At 42.1% G+C, this 20,235-nt stretch overlaps 1 protein-coding gene across 4 annotated transcripts; it reads left to right on the forward strand.

Annotated features, from left to right (window-relative positions):
* Positions 1-399: 399 nt before the first annotated feature.
* On the forward strand, positions 400-18,083 carry TMEM9B (TMEM9 domain family member B). 4 transcript variants are annotated; one of them, XM_015114906.3, is made up of 5 exons: positions 400-774; positions 3,449-3,540; positions 9,524-9,632; positions 12,448-12,582; positions 16,912-18,083. In XM_015114906.3, the coding sequence occupies exons 3-5, from the start codon at positions 9,549-9,551 to the stop codon at positions 17,065-17,067; spliced, it is 375 nt and encodes a 124-aa protein (XP_014970392.1). In that variant the 5' UTR covers positions 400-774; positions 3,449-3,540; positions 9,524-9,548; the 3' UTR covers positions 17,068-18,083. The 4 variants fall into 4 exon arrangements, with proteins under 4 accessions (XP_014970392.1, XP_028689540.1, XP_014970391.1 ...); XM_028833707.2 differs by lacking the exon at positions 400-774 and adding an exon at positions 1,207-1,635; XM_015114905.3 differs by lacking the exon at positions 400-774 and adding an exon at positions 1,207-1,434.
* The last annotated feature ends 2,152 nt before the right edge of the window (positions 18,084-20,235 follow it).

Raw genomic sequence — 20,235 nt, forward strand, 5'->3', positions numbered from 1 at the left:
CACCCACTACAAAGTCTTGATAATTCATCAAAAGTGACAGCACCTTCACAGGGCAGTCTCGTGAGAGGATATCTAGCCCTGCCGCTCTGGTTCCTGTTGGGAACAATATCAGACACCTTCTTGTGTTAGATTCACATGAATCTAAGAATCACATGGGCGAAAAATATTCAGAGCATTCTGTTAAAACATTTCCACAAATTAGGAAAAGACCATCTTTAAAAATCTGTTCTTAGAGGTAAAAACAGGGGTATTACAGGGGGCATAATTTTAAATCTATTCCCTCATATTGAGCCAAGAACTACAAGCCCAGAGAAGGGAAGTGATTTGCCCAAGGTCATTCAACAAATCCCTAGTGGCTGTGATGATCCCTGCATCCTTGCCACTATCTCCCTTGTCTCCACTAACAAAAATGTTTCAATGGGAGAATGTGCCGATCTAAGGTACTCCTAAAGTACTCGCTGAGAATGACAGCCTTGGGGAGGCCAGTCGGCAGCCGTGAACAAGCACTGCCTTACCGGGGCGTGGCGCCCCAATTCGCCACCTCTTGGAGTCCTAGGCGGAGGATACTGCTGGGGCAGTTGTGTCGCCAATTCCACATCTCCCGGAGCCTGCCCCGGCCCAGCCCAGCCCCGCCGCTGTGACCCACTTCCTAGCTGCAGGCTGGACCAACGGGAGGCACACCGGGAGCTCCACAGGGAGGCCACGCCCACGAAGGCCGCTCACAGACTTAGAAAGCCGACGGGGTGCTGTGGCCAGGAAGCGTGTGGGCGGCAGGTTAGTACCGGAAGTGCAGAGACCACCCCCAACCTTTTGACTGGGAGAGAGCACCCCGGAAAAGCATGGCTTGGCCAGTTCCAGCCCCGTTTCCACGCTCAGCACCCGCCCTGCCTTTGCGCGAACAGCTCCGGCCCGCACGGGCCGCCGAAGGGCCCTGTGTGACACTTGGAGTTTGTTGGGGTCTCCGTGGGCGGGAGGACTTTCCAGCGCAATGGCGACTCCATAAGCCCGGCAGCTTCTGCGCCCGGGGAAGATATCCAAGAGCTGCAAAGCCCTACTGGGCCCAGGTTGCCACCCCAGAGGCCCCCTTCCCTGGGGCCTGGGGGAGGCCAGGACGGGCACCACGATATCCCAGCCTCCCTGCCCTTCGCACTGGGAACCGTTTCCGGGGCTTTTTGCATTTGACCCGGCGCGCGCGGTGACGCCTTCGCGTCCAGACGGAAGTGCGGGCGGAGGATCCCCAGCCGGGTCCCGAGCCTGAGCCTGAGCCCGAGCCCGAACCGGGAGCCGGTCGCGGGGGCTCCGGGCTGTGGGACCGCTGGGCCCCCAGCGATGGCGACCCTGTGGGGAGGCCTTCTTCGGCTTGGCTCTTTGCTCAGCCTGTCGTGCCTGGCGCTGTCCGTGCTGTTGCTGGCGCAGCTGTCAGACGCCGCCAAGGTGAGTCCCGCCCAGCCTCGCTCCTGACGGAAGCTCCTCCCCTGCCACCGGCCTTGCGGAAACTGGGTCTGCCAACTTGCTGCTCGGCCCATTCCTGACAGCCATACCCCTAGCCTCACAGCTCCGGCAAACCCCCGTTGCCACCAGCCGCGCCCCTCCCGACTGCCCGGCAGCACTCCCGCCCTCAACCCCGACAGCCAGGTAGTCAGCGCCCCACGGCCGTCCCCAGCCCCGACAGTGCCCACAGCCCGGACAGCAGCCCCCACCGCCCTGACATTTCCCTTCCCAGCCCCGTCTGCACGCACCTTACACTTGACAACCTTTTCACCTCCGAGAGCCTTTAACTTTCCACCCTAAGCCCTTGACAGTCCACCTGCGCCCTCCGGGCCAGCCTCACAGGCCTCGCATGCCCCAACCCAGAATGATAGGAAGCCCGCATCTGACCGAAGGCTTCCCTGTCAAGGGCCGGCTCAGTTCAGCTCACCCTGAACACTTCCCTTACTGTGGTGGGAACTTGCCCCTCCTGGCCTACTTCCCTCCCCATAGGACCTACGGAGCATCTCTCACCTGCTTCATATTCTCACCTAACTCCCTCCACGAGTCCCTTGGTCCCTTTCTTGCTTTCTCTCTTCCTGATAATTTAGTGGGTAATGGAAGAACCAAACTGCAACAGAGGTGAGGTTGTGGCCTCCCTGGTTCGATTTCTTGACCTTCTAGTTCCCTCATGCCGTTCTCTGGTGCCCCAGCTCTCCAGGCCTGCCCTAGCTCCATGCATACCTGTGCTTCCTCTTTGATGAGCTAGCTCATCATTGGGGGGAAACAGAAGGGATTCACATTAGTATGATGGGAAAACAGAATGACATTGCATTTTTAAAAATAGGAGCTTTAATTTATAATATCTTTAAATGTAGGAGTGGGGAAAGGTTACAGCCAGGCAAATGTTTTAGATTCAGAGATTCTTTTTGAAACCATCTCTACCTCCTACCAGAAGCAGGGACAGCAGCACGTCTTCTGACTTTCAAAACATTGCTGGCACCCTCTGCATATCTTGCCTCATAACTTTATGTATTGTGATCATGTATTTATTTTTCAGTCTCCTTTACTAGGGTGTGTCCTGATTATGGACAGAAACCATGTCTTATGCTTATCTGAATCCACCTCATTGAGCACAAGATCTAACACAGAGCAAATGCTCACTAAGTGGTTGCTGAATACGTTTGTGAATTGTCAATAACTTTGCCAGACATATCACTATATGTAGGAGGAGTGGGCAAGGTCCTCTGGGGACTGAGGAGCCACTTTCTTCTCAAATAGATTCCCCTTTGCTGAGGAAGTATCTCTTTTCTGTATCCAGATACTTAGTCACCTGTTCTTCCACCTCTTGAAACTTGTTTTGTTGGTAGTTGTTCTCCCTGTCAACCAGGAATTAGAAGCAAAGTTTCCTGGGAAGAGTATACTAAACTGATCTCAGAGTCAGGCTGCTTCCTGTGTGTACTTCCTTTCTAGTTGTACCTAGGTGCCTCTAACATTTCATCCCTTCTATGGGACTCTGGCCCAACCCCTTTTATCCATGTCAGTGCCCTCTACCAAAGGGTGAAAGGATGATAGGCAGAAGAATTGTGACCTTTTTTGTGAATAAGTTTTAGTTTCTTTCCCATCCTTTAGTAATGAACATTCTTATTTATAGGCACAACTATCTGTGTCTTTCTAGTGGCAGGTAGATGGTAATAACATTAGCATAATTTGATTGTCATGTGACCCATAAATATGGTTAATAAGTCTTAGATCATGTTTTAGGTATTATTTCAAATAACCACATGTAATATATAATGATTCATTAGTATTACCATAAAGGACTGTGGCTTTAAGAAACTTGTATCTGTCAAAGTTAAAGTTTTAAATGAATGATTTTAGAATACTTGGTGGAGGATGCTTGCAAAATGTATATGGTACAGTTTTAAAAATATTGATGATGAACTGTCAACACACTATACTGTTTCCATTTTGGTTACAGAATTTCGAGGATGTCAGATGTAAATGTATCTGCCCTCCCTATAAAGAAAATTCTGGGCATATTTATAATAAGAACATATCTCAGAAAGATTGGTAAGTATCTGGATTACTGAATTACATGTCACATTTCTTTCTGTGATTGTCAGTGTTATCCCTGAATGCTCATCAAATGCATAGTATTCTTTTTAAGTGTTTCATTTGAAGCAAAAATATGAAATTCTATTTCCATTTGAAAAAGTAAGAGTAAGGCACTAAGTGCATGATGCAGGCCTAAAGGTATACAAGCCAAAACACTAAGACCCAGGTAGGCAGAGTTTCATGGGGGCATATGAATGGGTTTGTGGCACCTAAACTACCCATAGTTCTCTTCCTGTACTCCCTTAAGTTTTGTTGAGGGACCTTTCTCCCTCTTGCTTTTCAGTGGAAGGTTAGCAAGCCTCCTTTATCTGGGTTATAATTTTTACAACTTGTAGGTTTTGATGATGTATTGCCAAGTATGAGAAGCTATGTTTAAAAGTATCAAAAGGCTCAAGAAGAAGTGGAAATGAGCTATGTAGTCAGAGTTTCCCATTTGGTGTAAATGAAGAAGTTACAGGTGTGCCAAGATACTGACCTGTTCAGCCCTTGGGCAGTCAGGCAGGCCTTTGATGACTGGGGGATCTTGACTGACTAGCCACCAGCAGCCTTCTCTGCTTATCCCAGCAGACCTGATAAATAGCTTTTTCTATGTGTGCCGCGAAACAGTTGGGATGCAGTTGTGTTACAGCAGGATGAATGTGTTCCTTCCCATGGAATTGTGATGTTTTATGGTTTGTAACCACGGTAGAAGATGGATGGGATAGGAATTTAAGAAAAATAGTTCCAAATGGTAGGAGCTTTCACATGTACCTGATTTCATAGCTAAACCCCGTCTCTACTAAAAAATACAAAAAACTAGCCGGGCGAGGTGGCGGGCGCCTGTAGTCCCAGCTACTCAGGAGGCTGAGACAGGAGAATGGCCCGAACCCGGGAGGCGGAGCTTGCAGTGAGCTGAGATCCGGCCACTGCACTCCAGCCTGGGCGACAGAGCGAGACTCCGTCTCAAAAAAAATAAATAAATAAATAAATAAATAGATAGATAAATAGCCATCAAAGAGTTAGAAAGCAAGATTAAATTCATTCAGTTAACAGTATTCCAACCTGACTTTAAAAAAGAAAAGGCAGCCTTTGAGTATGGTTCGTTCCTCTGATGCCACTGTCTGTTCTTCCCTGATATGCATTTAGGTTCAGTCTCATATTTGTTAAGTGTGTTCTTGAGAACTTCTTGTGAACCTCTATGTTCCACTGTAAGTGGTGTCATCTTAACCAAGCGATTTGGCCATATACTTACAGGTTTTATATCAGGAAGTTACTTTATATGATGCAAGAATGTTCAGGCCAGGCACGGTGGCTCACGCCTGTAATCCCAGCACTTTGGGAGGCTGAGGCAGGCAGATCACCTGAGGTCAGGAGTTCAAGACCAGCCTGGCCAACAGGGTGAAACCCTGTCTCTACAAAAAATACAAAAAAAATTAGCCGGGCGTGGTGGCGGGCACCTGTAATCCCAGCCACTCGGGAGGCCGAGGCAGGAGAATTGCTTGAACCCAGGAGGTGGAGGTTGCAGTGAGCTGAGAATGCGCCACTGCACTCCAGCCTTGGTGACAGAGCGAGACTCTGGCTCCAAAAAAAAGAATGTTCAAATAAATCTTTATGTTGCTTCTATAATTTTCTGAATTTATTCAGTGCTTACAGTTTATTATCAGTTAAGAAATGCGATGCCTGTCTTTTGCATAGCAAATGAAATCACTATTCAAGTGTTTGGCACTAATTTTTTCACTAACTTCTTGTTATTTCAGACTCAGACAGGACCATATGTCATTCATCCCTGGTTATTAGTAAAAATATCTTTGGAAACAGTTGAGGCAGGACATGGTGGCTCACACCTGTAATCCCAGCACTTCGGGAGGCCAAGGCAGGTGGATCACTTGAGGCCAGGAGTTTGAGAACAGCCTGGCCAACATGGCAAAACCCCGACTCTACTAAAAATATAAAAATTAGCTGGGCATGGTGGCACACACCTGTAATTCCAGCTACTCGGAAGGCTGAGGCAGAGAATCGCTGGAGCCGCAGAGGCAGAGGTTGCAGTTAGCTGAGATTGTGCCACTGTCCTCTAACCTGGGTGACAGAGCATGACTGTGTCTCAAAAAAAAAAAAAAAGAAACAAAGAAAATAAACAATTGAGAATAAGGCTTTCTTGGGGTTTTTCTTCCCTCTCTCCCTTGTTTCTTTCCTGCAGCTTAGCATTTTTCTGGGGATAGGTTCCCAACTGGCACTGAAAATTTTTAACTGACTTTACAAGGACAGGCAAGTTATGATTCACCAGATTTATGGCTTTATGAGGCCTCCGGTATCTGTGAGGGCCTCGATATAGTTTACCTTTTGTTTTCTAGGCCTTTCATTTTGTCCAATTTTTATCTTTAAGTCTTCATTGACTTATGCTGGCTGACGTAAAACTTAAGAGTAGTTCGAGTGCTCTGGTGTGTGTTTGGGGTGATTTAAAGCTAATGATGTGTTCCTTTTGGCACTAGGGGGAGGTGTTGCCTAGTTTCTTAAGTGATTAAGCTCTGACTAGGTCTAGCTCTGTTTGTAACGACTGGTCAGCCAAAATCAACCTTCCTGCTTCCTCTCCAGCTGGGCACAACTTTTGCACAGCACTCAATATCTTTTTGTTATTAAAATGTATGTGTCCTTCAGAAGAAATACTCAATACTTAGCACTTAAAATTCTCAAGTCATTCTTAGGTATTGTTGCCAACGCTTCTGAAGCTGAAGTAGGAAACTAAATAGGAGATAAGTTTCATTTTCCCGAGGTTCAGAGATAAAGAATGACATAGGAAGCAGGAGTCCTGGATTCTGATCCTTTCTCTTTTTTTTATTGCTAGAGTGCAGTGGCACGATCATAGCTTATTGCAGCCTTGATCTCTTAGGCTCCAGTTACCCTCCAGCCTCAGCTTCCTGTGTAGCTGGGACTACAGGTGTATACCATCAACCTGGCTAATTTTTATTTTTGTCGAGACTGGGTCTCACTGTGTTGCCCAGGCTGGTCTCAAGTTGGCCTCAAGTGATCCTCACATCATGGCCTCCTAAAACTCTGGGATTATAGGGATGAGCCACCATGCGTGGCCTGATCCTTTTTCAAATACGATTTTACTCTGTGACCTTCTCTAAGTGTGATGCTAGATGAGCTCTCTGATCCTCAGATAGATAACCCCTCTTATGGGATATAGTTCCCTCTGCCCATTTTGTGCCTGCATCCAATTGGGTACATGCCTGGTCTTCTGTATATTTGGAATAGATATCACACACTTTCATGGTGAAAGTTGTGGGGCCTTACCCGTATTTGAAATACTATCAGTGAAAATTTAATTTTTCATTTAATTTTTCATTACTACCTAATTACCTGTTAAGAATAACTTGGGCTGGGCACGGTAGCTTATGCCTGTAATGCCAGCACTTTGGGAAGCTGAGGCAGGCGGATCACCTGAGGTTGGGAGTTTGAGACCAGCCTGACTAACATGGAGAAACCCCATCTCTACTAAAAATACAAAATTAGTCGGGTGTGGTACACATGCCTGTAATCCCAGCTACTTGGGAGGCTGAGGCAGGAGAATCACTTGAACCTGGGAGGCGGAGGTTGCAATGAGCCTAGATTGTACCATTGCACTTCAGCCTGGGCAACAAGAGTGAAACTCTGTCTCAAAAAAACAAAAAACAAACAAAACAAAACAAAAACAACCTAACAACTTCTATCATATACCATTTTTGGTTATTTTTCTAATGCCACAGTTCAGAGGGAACACAACATGAAAAGATGAATTTCTAGAAATTAATTTCTTTTTTGTTTTTTTTTGAGATAGAGTCTCACTCTGTCGCCCATACTAGAGTACAATGGCGCGATCTCCACTCACTGCAACCTCTGCCTCCCGGGTTCAAGCGATCATCCTGCCTCAGCGTCCTGAGTAGCTGGGATTATTGGCATGCACCACCACACCTGGCTAATTTTTTTTATTCTTAGTAGAGATGGGGTTTCACCCTGTTGGTCAGGCAGGTCTTGAACTCCTGACCTCATGATCCACCCGCCTCGGCCTCCCAAAGTACTGCTGAGATTATAGGCATGAGCCACCACACCCGACTTTTTTTTTTTTTTTTGAGATGGAGTTTCACTCTTATTGCCCAGGCTGGAGTGCAATGGCACGATCTTGGCTGACCGTAACCTCCACCTCCCAGGTTCAAGCGATTCTCAAGTCTCAGCCTCCTGAGTAGCTGGGATTACAGGCATGCACCACCATGCCTGGCTAATTTTTTTGTATTTTTAGTAGAGACAGGGATTCTCCATGTTGGTCAGGCTGGTCTCGAACTCCTGACCTCAGGTGATCTTCCCGCCTTAGCCTCCCAACGTGCTGGGATTACAGGCATGAGCCACTGCACCTGGCTGAAGTTAATTTTTAATTGACACAATAACTGTACATATTTCTGGGCTACATAGTGATGTTTCAGTTCATATAAGATACAGTGATTTGATCAGAATATTTAGCATCTCAGACATTTATCATTTCTTTGTGTTGAAAATATTCAACATCCTCCTTCTAGCTATTTGAAACTATAATATATATTATTGTTAACTATAGTCATCCTACAGTGATACAGAACACTAGAATTTATTCCTCCCACCAAGCTGTAACTTTGTTTCCAAAAAGTACATTTTGGTAGGGAAAGAGAAGGAATCACCCTAGAGTACTGGGCGTCCCCAAGAGAATGGGTAAGGTAAGAGGATGGTGTAGTAGAGTGCTTGAGGCAGCCAGGAATGCCTAACGAAGAGATGCCAAAAGGAAAGAAAATTGTCCAACAGCTGGCAGGAGGACAGGAAAGCTCTCCCTATTTTGCTGAAGGTGATCAGAGTCATAGACTTTTAATAGTTGAGGAGAATAATAATTTAGTTATTGCTTAGAATTGACAGATTTCTAGGAAAAATCTGATAGCACTGTGTTTACATAAACCATAAATAATTAGCCTTGAAAATGGTGTCGGGGAAATAAGTAACATTCAACATTCATCCTTTTGCTAGTTTTTATTTAGTTCTTTGGAATAACCAGTTTTTGTTTTCAAATATTTTTGTTATTCTAACTCTATTTCTCCTTGCTTTTTCAGATTTGCTCATTAAGAAAAGTGATTGTTTCCTCCTGTGTGTGGCTTTGAGGGTTCAATTTTGAGAGTTTCAGAATTTACCACTCTGTTAAACGTGATTAGTCATTCATATACCACACTGGCAGTTAAGAATGATGTTGACTGGGAATGGTGGCTCACACCTGTAATCCCAGCACTTTAGGAGGCCAAGATAGGAGGATCACTTGAGGCCAGGTATTCAAGACAAGTTAGGGCAACAAACCAAGACCTGATCTCTACAACAAATTTAAAAATTAGCCAGGCGTGGTGGCATGCTCCTGTAATTATAGCTGCTCTGGAGGTTGAGGCGGGATGATCACTTGAGCCCAGGAGTCTGAGGCTGCAGTGAGCTATGATGGCGCCATTCCACTACAGCCCAAATGACAGAGCAAGACCTTGTCTCTTAAAAAACAACAAAAAAGAATGATGTTAATTCACAAAAGAGATAATCTTATTATTTGAACAGTGCCCCATATCACTTTAAACCATTTAAAGTAGTTTTGCTTAGTAACTAAACAAGTCTAAAGATGACTTGATTTGTTAAGTAGTTTTTCATCCCATTTGGGATTTTTTGGGTGCATTTTTGTAACTGTTAACAGTAGCAACTTTGAAAATAGACACTACTATATATGTGTCTTTGTGGCTTCTTAAATGATTAGAACTTACCAAAATGCTAATATTGAGAGCAGAAATTATTTTACTTTATCTTATTATTTGTTTTTTATGCTCTTTCATTGGGTAAGTTTAGTGATTATTCTGGATTTCAGGAAAGTTTTGGTCAGAGTGAGCAGAAGAGCTAGCTGGGCTTAAGCGGCATTTTATCTTTGTTTTCTCAGTGATTGCCTTCATGTTGTGGAGCCTATGCCTGTGCGGGGGCCTGATGTAGAAGCATACTGTCTACGCTGTGAATGCAAATATGAAGAAAGAAGCTCTGTCACAATCAAGGTAAAATATATATCTCTATATATACCTGTCTGTCTGTCTATCTACCTCTTTTCTGTTTCTGCATGGTTTCTAGACAAGACAGGAAAATTTGGACCCCCACCCCAAAAGGAATAATGGGCCTGTTCTGCCTGCCTCACTGAGATGGTTTGTGGATTAGTTAGGGTATGTTAGATATGTGAAATGGCACAAAAATGCCCTATGTGTAATTAGCATATTCCAGAAAGAGATCCCAGCTTCTGTGTAGGCCATGTGTGCCAGAGGCCGAGAGAGCAGCATTTATAAACCCTCCTCTCCTTGCATTTCCAGCCCTTTGAAAAAATTAAATATAGTAATTATTCTAGAACTATTACTTTTGGATTTTAAGATTTCCCCTCTTCATTTCCTGTAGGACAGGGGTCCCCAGCCCCCAGGCCACAGCCCAGTCTGCGGTCTGTTAGGAACTGGGCCACTCAGCAGGAGGTGAGCAGTGGGCAAGTGAGCGAAGCTTCATCTTATTTACAGCCACTCCCCATCACTCACATTACCGCCTGAGTTCCACCTCCTGTCAGATCAGCAGCATTAGATTCTCATAGGAGCATGAACTCTATTGTGAACAGCACATGTGAGGGATCTAGACTGCGTGCTCTTTATAAGAATGAGAATCTAATGCCTGATGATCTGTCACTGTCTCCCATCACCCCCAGATGGGACCGTCTAGTTGCAGGAAAACAAGCTCAGGGCTCCCACTGATTCTATATTATGGTGAACTGTATAATTATTTCATTATATATTATAATGTAATAATAATAGAAATAAAGTGCACAGTAAATGTAATGTGCTAGAATCACCCCCAGACTATCCCCCACCACCCCGGTCCATGGAAAAATTGTCTTCCATGAAACTGGTCCCTGGTGCCAAAAAGGTTGTGGATTGTTGCTGTAGTAAATGGGATATAGATAACTCTCATCACTGTTTGTATCTCTAATGATTTCAGTTACTTTATTATAGTGGCTAATGGTTTTTCTTCCACATTTTTTTTTTTTTTTTTGAGATGGAGTCTCACTCTGTTGCCCAGGCTTGAGTGCAGTGGCATGATCTCGGCTCACTGCAACCTCCGCCTCCTGGGTCCAACCAATTCTCCTGCCTCAGCCTCCTGAGTAGCTGGGATTACAGGCATGCACCACCACGCCCGGCTAATTTTTGTATTTTTAGTAGCGACAGGATTTCACCTTGTTGGTCAGGCTGGTCTCGAACTCCTGACCTTGTGGTCCACCCACCTTGGCCTCCCAAAGTGCTGGGATTACAGGTGTGAGCCACCACACCTGGCCCAAATTTTTTTTACATGGCACTTCCCATTCCTTTTCCCCCAAAAAGGCCCTGTGGGGAATCTGGGGTGGTTAGTTATAATAGTCACAGAGATTTCTGCAGTGATTGACCCTGTGGAAGAGCTCTTGCTCCAGCAGGTGCTGAACTTTAGAGAAATCCTCACTGTACTGTTGTTTAACAGATTTGTAAAAAATATGCAACTTATGTACCCTAACAGTCACTCACTATAAGTATACAATTCTATAAATATTAGTAGATTTAAAACATTTTAAAATCAGGCCAGGCATGGTGGCTCACACCTATAATCGCAGCACTTTGGAAGCCCGAGGCAGGGGGATCACTTGAGGTCAGGAGTTCGAGACCAGTCTGGCCAACATGGTGAACCCCATCTCTACTAAAAATATAAAAATCAGCTGGGTGTGGTGGCGCACACCCGTAGTCCCAGCTACTTGAGAGGCTAAGGCATGAGAATCACTTGATCCTGGGGGCAGAGGTTGCAGTGAGCTGAGATCGCACCACTGCACTCCAGTGAGACTCTGTCTCAAAAAAATAAATAAATAAAATCTAGTTTCAGAACATTCCCACTACCCCAAAAAGATCCCTCATGCCCATTTACAGTTAATCCCCACTTCCAGCCCCAGTCCATCACTACTCTACTTTCTGTCTCTACATACATGGATATTTCATGTGTATGGAATCATACCATGTATGGTCTTCTGTGACTGGCTTCTTTCATTTAGCACAATGTTTTTGATGTTTATGCAAGTTGTAGCATGTACTTCGTTTCTTTTTATTGCTGAATAGTATTTCACTATATGAATTTGCATTTATCAGTTGATGGACATTTGGATTATGTCTGGGTTTTTACTATTATAATACTGTCATGAATATCTGCACGTCTTTGTATGAATATAAATGTTTTTCATTCTCTTGGGTTAATTCCTTAGAATGGTAAAATTATGTTTAACTTTTTAAGAGACTCCCAGATTGTTTCCCAAAGTGGTTGTACCGTTTTACATTCCCACCACAGCGTATGAGGGCTGTTTCTCCATATCCTTGCCAACACTTGGTATTGTCTATTTTATTGTAGTCCTTCTAGTGGGTGTGTCACACTGTGCTTTTTCTCAGTACATGAATTAAGGTCACAAGGAAACATCACCGGCCTGGAAAATCCTTTTGTATATCTAAATTGAGCTGAAGAGTAGCTGAATCTAGGACATGATGTTCAGCTGGGAGAAAAGACAAACTGCTGTGCTCACAGTGGGGACAAGTGATTAGCAGTAGGTGAAGTTGGAGTCTTGAAGACTTGCAAAAAGATCCCAAAGATCTTTTCTCTTTTTTCTTAAATAATACTTTGGTGAAGAGTTGAGTTTATTTCTTATATTGCTATCTGGTTTGTATAGAAATCCTATAGGCTTAGCAGATATGTCGGTCAGTTTTACTATTATCATACAAAGTTCTGATTTATGGGCTTGAACAAAGATGTAACTTAATTTTCAATTTCCTTTAGGTTACCATTATAATTTATCTCTCCATTTTGGGCCTTCTACTTCTGTACATGGTATATCTTACTCTGGTTGAGCCCATACTGAAGAGGCGCCTTTTTGGACACTCACAGTTGATACAGAGTGATGATGATATTGGGGTAAGTTCCCAGCCTGCCCTAGTGCTCATGGCTAGTCCCTGTCATCGTTTGATGTGAAGTGCAAGTGAAAAATAGTCACATATAGATGTTCATGTGCTGAAGCAGATCCTCAACTAGAGAAGCTAAAAACAGCTCTGATTTCAGTATATATCTCGTTATGAAGAAATTACTTGATGAAGCCATAAATGTGATTTAAACTGATGATCTTCGGTGAGCGTGCTATACAGGGCTTTGCTTCCAGTACCAAAGGCACAATTTTATTGCCTTTCCCTGTTTACATTGAGAAAAGTATCAGAGATGGTTTTCTCTTCAAGCCCTCCTGCCTAAAACTCCTTTCCTGTCAATATCACCAAATATTTCAGAAGGCAGAGGAGTTTTCGTCAAGGGAAGTGTGAAGATCATGATGTTCTTTCCTTAATGAAGTACAACTTGATAACCTGCTGATGTTTTATATTTCCTTTTTTTCTACTGCTTAAAAAAAAAATCTGTGGGCCAGGCGTGGGGGCATACACCTGTGATCCCGGCACTTTGGGAGGCCAAGGTGGGAGGATCACTTGAGCCCAGGAGTTCAAGACCACTCTGGGCAACATGGTGAGACCCCGTCTCTACAAAAAATAAAAACATTAGCCGGGTGTGGTGGTGCATGCCTGTGGTCCCAGCCATTCAGGAGGCTGAAACAGAAGTGTCACTTGATCCCAGGAGTTTGAGGCTGCAGAACTGTGATCACACCTGAGCAACACAGCAAGAAACCTATCTAAAAAAAAAAAGAAAAAAAAAATTTGAGCTCTTTAGAGAAAAATAAAACCATGACTGCCATCACTCCAGATTCTCTTCCTGTCTTTAAAATCACACACACACACACACACGTGTGTGTACATTATATATGTTTATAATATAGTATGTGTGTGTGTGTGTATAAATATATATAGTTGGCATAATCTGTATAAATTGCTTTATGGTCTCCTTTTTGTTTTAATATTCGTTTATTCAAAAATGTCCAGAAATTGACATAGCCCACAAACTTGTTCAGTATAGCCTAGAGAATTTTTTTTTTTTTTTTTGAGATGGAGTCTCACTCTATCGCCCATGCTGGAGTGCAGTGGTATGACTTTGGCTCACTACAACCTCTGCCTCCCAAGTTCAAGCGATTCTCCTGCCTCAGCCTCCCAAGTAGCTGGGACTACAGGCATGCACCACCACGCCTGGCTAATTTTTTTTGTATTTTTAGTAGAGATGGGGTTTCACCATTTTGGCCAGGCTGCTCTTGAACTCCTGACCTCAAGTGATCAGCCCACCTCGGCCTCCCAAAGTACTGGGATTACAGGCATGAGCTGCCGCACGTGGCCGGATATTTTTGTTTTATCATTATCCTGTATGAGATTGTTTCTGAATTTTCCATTCTTTCATTATTATATATAATTTTTTTTTAGAAATTCCTTTTTCTTGTGGATTATTATATTGGACTATGTTCCTTAAATGGGTAAAATTCAGAATAGTTTTAAGGTTCAAGTCAAAAGCCAAACCCAGAGTGAGCCCTTGCCAACCAGTCAAAAGTCCTTTTACCCTGGAACGGCTTGTGGATCTATAGGCATAGACGTTGAAAGTCTTAAACTACATCCTTCCTTTACAGCATTAAATATCTGTTCCTGATTTCAGAAATAGATAATAACACAAAACATAAGAGAAATGGATGTAGAGATGAAAACATGTAGGGCAGGCATTTAATTGGTGGGGTCACATGCTCAGTAATTGTTTTGTCCACCAGTGATTGATTCTGCTTGTGTATTGACTATTTGAGAACATTGTCTCTGAGAGGCCTGACTGATTCTTGGATGTCTTTTAAACTGATTCTAGGCAGAGGGAGGTTTTATGACCAGAGCTGTGAATTAATGGTAACAACTCTACAAAAACAAGTGAATTTTAATGTTTAAAACTGTTGCTTATCCAAGGTGTGAGTTCTGCACTATTTATATACTTTAAAAATGTTTTTGTTAAATTATCAGTTTTCATTTCTTCAGTTTTTGTTCAGTGTAGAGCATTATAAAGCAAATAAAAGTGAGTACAAATAGTTAAGCTCACAGCAAGTAGTCACAATATTTACTGTATCACATATCCATGACACATCATTGTTATTACCAAAGCATTACACTAAAACATGTTTTGTATGTATTGTAATTTTATCAGGTGTGAAAAAGAACAAACATAAAAAGGGTAGATCTCTATTTGCATTCCCCCCGCATCCATGACCATGAGCAGCTAGTTCAGTCTCGTTCTGATAGGTAGAAAGCAGACCCAAAGGATTAGCTAGTTTGTTTAGTCTTTTGAACTTGTTCCTTAAGAAGATTTTTCTCCCCTACCTTGAAGAATAGGTAACAGCACTAGGAAACTGAGAGGTCCTCTGCTGATCAAGTACATCCTTCTTCCCAGTAGTGCTTATGTCAAAACAAACCAGTGGTGATAATATTTTCTTCCTCTGGTCCTTGACTCAGGGGATGATATTTTATATACAAATTCACTGAATCACCATATTCTTAGAGTGTCATTTTAATCTACCTGAGCAAAATCTGTTTTGAGACAATATAACACCAAGTCAGGGTTAGGCAGGCTAAGTTTTAGTCTTTGTGCTAATTTGTTAAATGACCTTGGGTCAGTTTATTTCCCTAAGGGGAAATCAAACAATTCTATAACTTTAGACTGCCTTCTTTTTTTTTTTTTTCTTACATTTTTAAAAACATTTTAAGCCTCATGGAATTGCCTTTATTATTTTCATTTGTAAGGTTAAAAGTTTAAAAATAGGTATAGGTCCCAGCTACTTGGGAGGCTGAGGCAGGAGGATCACTGAAGGCCAGGAGTTCAAGGCTGCAGTGAGCTGTGATCACACCTGTGAATAGCCACTGCATTCCAGCCTGGGCAACAAGGCTAGACCCCATTAAAAAAAAAAAAATTAAGTTCATGACCAGTCTGGGCAATATAGTGAGACCCCATCTCTTAAAAAAAAAAATCCACTCTTTAAGTAAATTGAGTTTTAGGGTTTGTACAGGCCATTACCTAAATAAAGTGAAAAGTTTAAGGAATTTTGGCAAACAAGAGAAGGAAAGATTCTTTATAAAATCTCTTTGATGTCTCTCAAATGTAGACATTGTATAAATGCCTTGCTATAAAAACAAGACCAGGTGTTCTAACTCCTATAATTATAGTTGTATATATAGTTATGTGGTTATGTATATAGCTTTCCATATACATGCTGACTCCTGCCCTGGATATATAATAGAGCTTTTTCAAACATGCACCAGCAAAATAATGTTTCTCTCCTAGAGGCAAAGTTTAGTATAAGAGGTACAACTTGTGACTTGGATCTTCTGTTAGAACATTTAGAAGCTTTGCTAACATGGGGTTCAAGAAAAAAAGATCAAGGAAAAGGCAAATAAAAGCAATAAATTGCTATTGAATGCTTTTTGTCATTTAGACAGCTGTATTTATATCTCATTCATAGATTAGCATGATGGTTTCCTGTGTAATGACTATAAACATCCAGCTGTACTGGTTTACTTTGACCAGGATAGGTTGGTTTTCTACACAGATACCTGGGCAACCCTTCAATCGCCTCTTTCCTAAGGTGGCAACTTACATGGAAGCCACTGGGTGCTTAACAATGGAAGATTCAATCTTTGTTGAATAGAGAGGGTGATTGTAGCACTTGAGCTGTGTCTCTTTTCATTACAGATTGGGGAAGTGGGGAAATGCAGCTTTTGGAAGCTAGTCCATTTAACGTGTGTGTTGAGGGTACAGGGAGAGATTAAAAACAACCCAAGATAAGAATCTGTCGCTCACCCTCCCAGAGTGAATGTGGCCCCAAGCTGGCAAGAAACCATTCTAATGGAGACACGAAATTCAAAGACAGATCTTTCCTCTGCCACAGATTAGCTATATAGTATCAAATAAAGCAAGGAAAGACCCTACTTTCCATATCTATAACATGGAGAGATGTTAACATGAAAATAGATTTTCTTTTCCCTAGGAAGCCTTCTCTTTAACATAGATGACCACTGTCTTTTGCTTGGTCTCCACTTCTTTAAGGGAAATATCTTTGGAAGTGGCAATCCATGGGAATGTTTCACAAATACTCCCTCATCGCTTATGTTTCTTGAACCACCTAGATCTGTACTTGAGTTCATGCTCTATCTGGTAGTTGAGTGCTTAGCCAAATAGATGCTCTGTTGTTTGAAAAGTCCACCTACCCCTATCTCTGTGGTGGGCTGGTGACTGTTTTCTGTCTGTGTTTTACACTGACTGTGCCATCTCTAATGTTCTCCATTCCTGGACTTTTAGGATCACCAGCCTTTTGCAAATGCACACGACGTGCTAGCCCGCTCCCGCAGTCGAGCCAACGTGCTGAACAAGGTAGAATATGCCCAGCAGCGCTGGAAGCTTCAAGTCCAAGAGCAGCGAAAGTCTGTCTTTGACCGACATGTTGTCCTCAGCTAATTGGGAATTGAATTCAAGGTGACTAGAAAGAAACAGGCAGACAACTGGAAATAATTGACTGGGTTTTGCTGGGTTTCGTTTTAATACCCTGTTGATTTCACCAACTGTTGCTGGAAGATTCAAAACTGGAAGCAAAAACATGCTTGATTTTCTTTTTCTTGTTAATGTAATAATAGAGACATTTTTAAAAGCACACAGCTCAAAGTCAGCCAATAAATCTTTTCCTATTTGTGACTTTTACTAATAAAAATAAATCTGCCTGTAAATTATCTTGAAGTCCTTTACCTGGAACAAGCACTCTCTTTTTCACCACATAGTTTTAACTTGATTTTCAAGATAATTTTCAGGGTTTTTGTTGTTGTTTTTGTTTGTTTGTTTGTTTGTTTTGGTGGGAGAGGGGAGGGATGCCTGGGAAGTGGTTAAAACTTTTTTCAAGTCACTTTACTAAACGAACTTTTGTAAATAGACCTTACCTTCTATTTTTGAGTTTCATTTATATTTTGCAGTGTAGCCAGCCTCATCAAAGAGCTGACTTACCCATTTGACTTTTGCACTGACTGTATTACCTGGGTATCTGCACTTCATGGTAAACTGGATCTGAAATGCCTGGTGGCTTTTCACAAAAAGCAGATTTTCTTCATGTACTGTGATGTCTGATGCAATGCATCCTAGAACAAACTGGCCATTTGCTAGTTTACTGTAAAGACTAGACATAGTCTTGGTGTGTGTGGTCTTACTCATCATCTTCTAGTACCTTTAAGGACAAATCCTAAGGACTTGGACACTTGCAATAAATAAATTTTATTTTAAACCCGAGCCTCCCTGGATTTATAATATATACACATTTGTCAGCATTTCCGGTCGTGTTGAGAGGCAGTTGTTTGAACTCCAATGTGTGCAGCTTTGAACTAGGGCTGGGGTTGTGGGTGCCTCTTCTGAAAGGTATAACCATTATTGGCTTTTTTCTTCCTATATCCTCTTTGGAATGTAACAATAAAAATAATTTTTGAAACATCCATCAGTATATCTATGTCTCCTAGTTATTGCCTCCTCCCTCTTTTGCTGTATAATGAGATTGAAGATATAAAGACATTTTGTTTTTTTGTTGTTTTTTTTGAGACGGAGTCTCTCTCTGTCGCCTGGGCTGGAGTGCAGTGGCCGGATCTCAGCTCACTGCAAGCTCCGCCTCCCGGGTTTACGCCATTCTCCTGCCTCAGCCTCCCGAGTAGCTGGGACTACAGGCGCCTGCCACCTCGCCCGGCTAGCTTTTTTTTTTTTGTATTTTTTAGAGACGGGGTTTCACCGTGTTAGCCAGGATGATCACGATCTCCTGACCTCGTGATCCGCCCGTCTCGGCCTCCCAAAGTGCTGGGATTACAGGCTTGAGCCACCGCGCCCGGCCATAAAGACATTTTGTACTCTGTTCTGAGACTACTGTTTTATACCGATCTAACTATAAAATATTGGTGTAAATTATCTGTGTGTGCATGTATAGACAGAATATATGAATTTGGGGGTGGATCTCTGAAAAGTATACTAATATATTGATAAATTGGGAGATTTCAAATTCCTGAAGGCGTACTTGTTCTGAGAAATTACTGGCAAAAAAAATCAGAATTACATTAAATTCATAAAAGTGAGGTTTTAGGAGCCATTAATGGGGTTTTGGGGTTTAGTAAAATTTAGTTTTTAAGCACCTACAAAATTATCTACAAAAATAACTAAAATTATCAATTTTATTGTTAGTACTAAAAGATTTAAGTTCAACCATGACCAAGTGGGATTTATCCCAGGTATGCAAAGCTGGTTCAACATTTGAAAATAACATCACAGCTAAAGAAGAAAAATCACATGATAATATCAATAGCAGAAAAAGCATTTGACAAAATAACCCCATTCATGATAAAAATTCTCAGGAAACTAGGAATAGAGGAGAACTTCAATTAGATAAAGAAAGCAATGAGCTTACAAAAAAACCACAGCTAACATCATATACTTAATAATGAGAAATTGGAAGCTTTCCCACTAAGATCAGGAATAAGGCAAGGATGTCTTCTCTTACTATTCCTTTTCAACATTGTACGGGAAGCCCTAGCCAATGCAATGAGACAAGAAAAGGAAACAAAAGGTATACATACTGGGAAGGAAGAAATAGAACTATCTTTGTTTACTGATGCAATGATTGTCTACGTAGAAAACCCGGAAGAATTGACAACAGCAATAATAGAACTAATAAGTGATTATAAAGGCTTACAGGATACAAGGTTAGTCAATCAAACCAGGTGCAGTGGCAAGTATCTGTAGTCCCAGCTACTCAGGAGGCTGAAGCAGGAGGATTGCTTGAAGCCAGGAGTTTTGAGGCTGCAGTGAGCTATGATCGCTGCATGAATAGCTACTGCACTCCAGCCTGGGCAACACAGCAAGACCCTGTCTCTTAAAAAATGTCAATCATTTTCCTACATACCAGCCACAAACAGTGGAATTTGAAATTAAAAACAATACCATTCATAGTAGCACCCCCAAAATGAAATACTTAGGTATAAACCTAGTAAAATATATATAAGATCTATGTGAGGACAATTGCAAAACTGATTAAACAAACGAAAGAACTAAATAAGTGAAGAGATATTTCATGTTCATTAATAGGAAGGCTCAATATTGTTTAGATGGTGGTTCTTTCCAACTTGATCTATAGATTCAATGCAATTGCAATCAATATCCCAGAAAGTTATTTTGTGTATATTAAACTTATTCCAAAGGTTATAAAAAGGCAAAAGACACAGAATAGCCAACACAATATTAAAGGAGAATAACAAACTCAGAAAACTAACACTACCTTTGAGACTTACTATAGAACTACAGTAATCATGACAGTATGCTACTGGCAAAAAAGATCAGTGGAACAGGACAGAGAACCCAGAAATAGGCCCATATAAATACAGTCAACTGATCTTTGACAAAGGAGCAAAAGCAATACAATGGAGAAAAGATAGTCTTTTCAACAAATGGTGCTAGAACAACTGGACATCCACATGCAAAGAAATAAATCTAGATACATACCTTATACCCTTCACAAAAATTAACTCAAAATAGATCATAGGCCTACATGTAAAATGCAAAACTACAAAACTTTTAGAAGATAACATAGGAGAAGATCTAGATGGTGGT

The sequence above is a fragment of the Macaca mulatta genome, chromosome 14 (assembly GCF_049350105.2).
Source record: "Macaca mulatta isolate MMU2019108-1 chromosome 14, T2T-MMU8v2.0, whole genome shotgun sequence".
NCBI classification, from domain to species: Eukaryota; Metazoa; Chordata; class Mammalia; order Primates; family Cercopithecidae; genus Macaca; species Macaca mulatta.

Bases quoted from the DNA above. Each gene is read 5' to 3' on its own strand.
- TMEM9B (XM_015114905.3), top strand. From the start codon at position 1,330: ATGGCGACCCTGTGGGGAGGCCTTCTTCGGCTTGGCTCTTTGCTCAGC. The intron at 3,541-9,523 runs GTAAGTATCTGG...TTGTTTTCTCAG, and splicing joins AACATATCTCAGAAAGATTG to TGATTGCCTTCATGTTGTGG. The intron at 12,583-16,911 runs GTAAGTTCCCAG...CTGGACTTTTAG, and splicing joins AGAGTGATGATGATATTGGG to GATCACCAGCCTTTTGCAAA.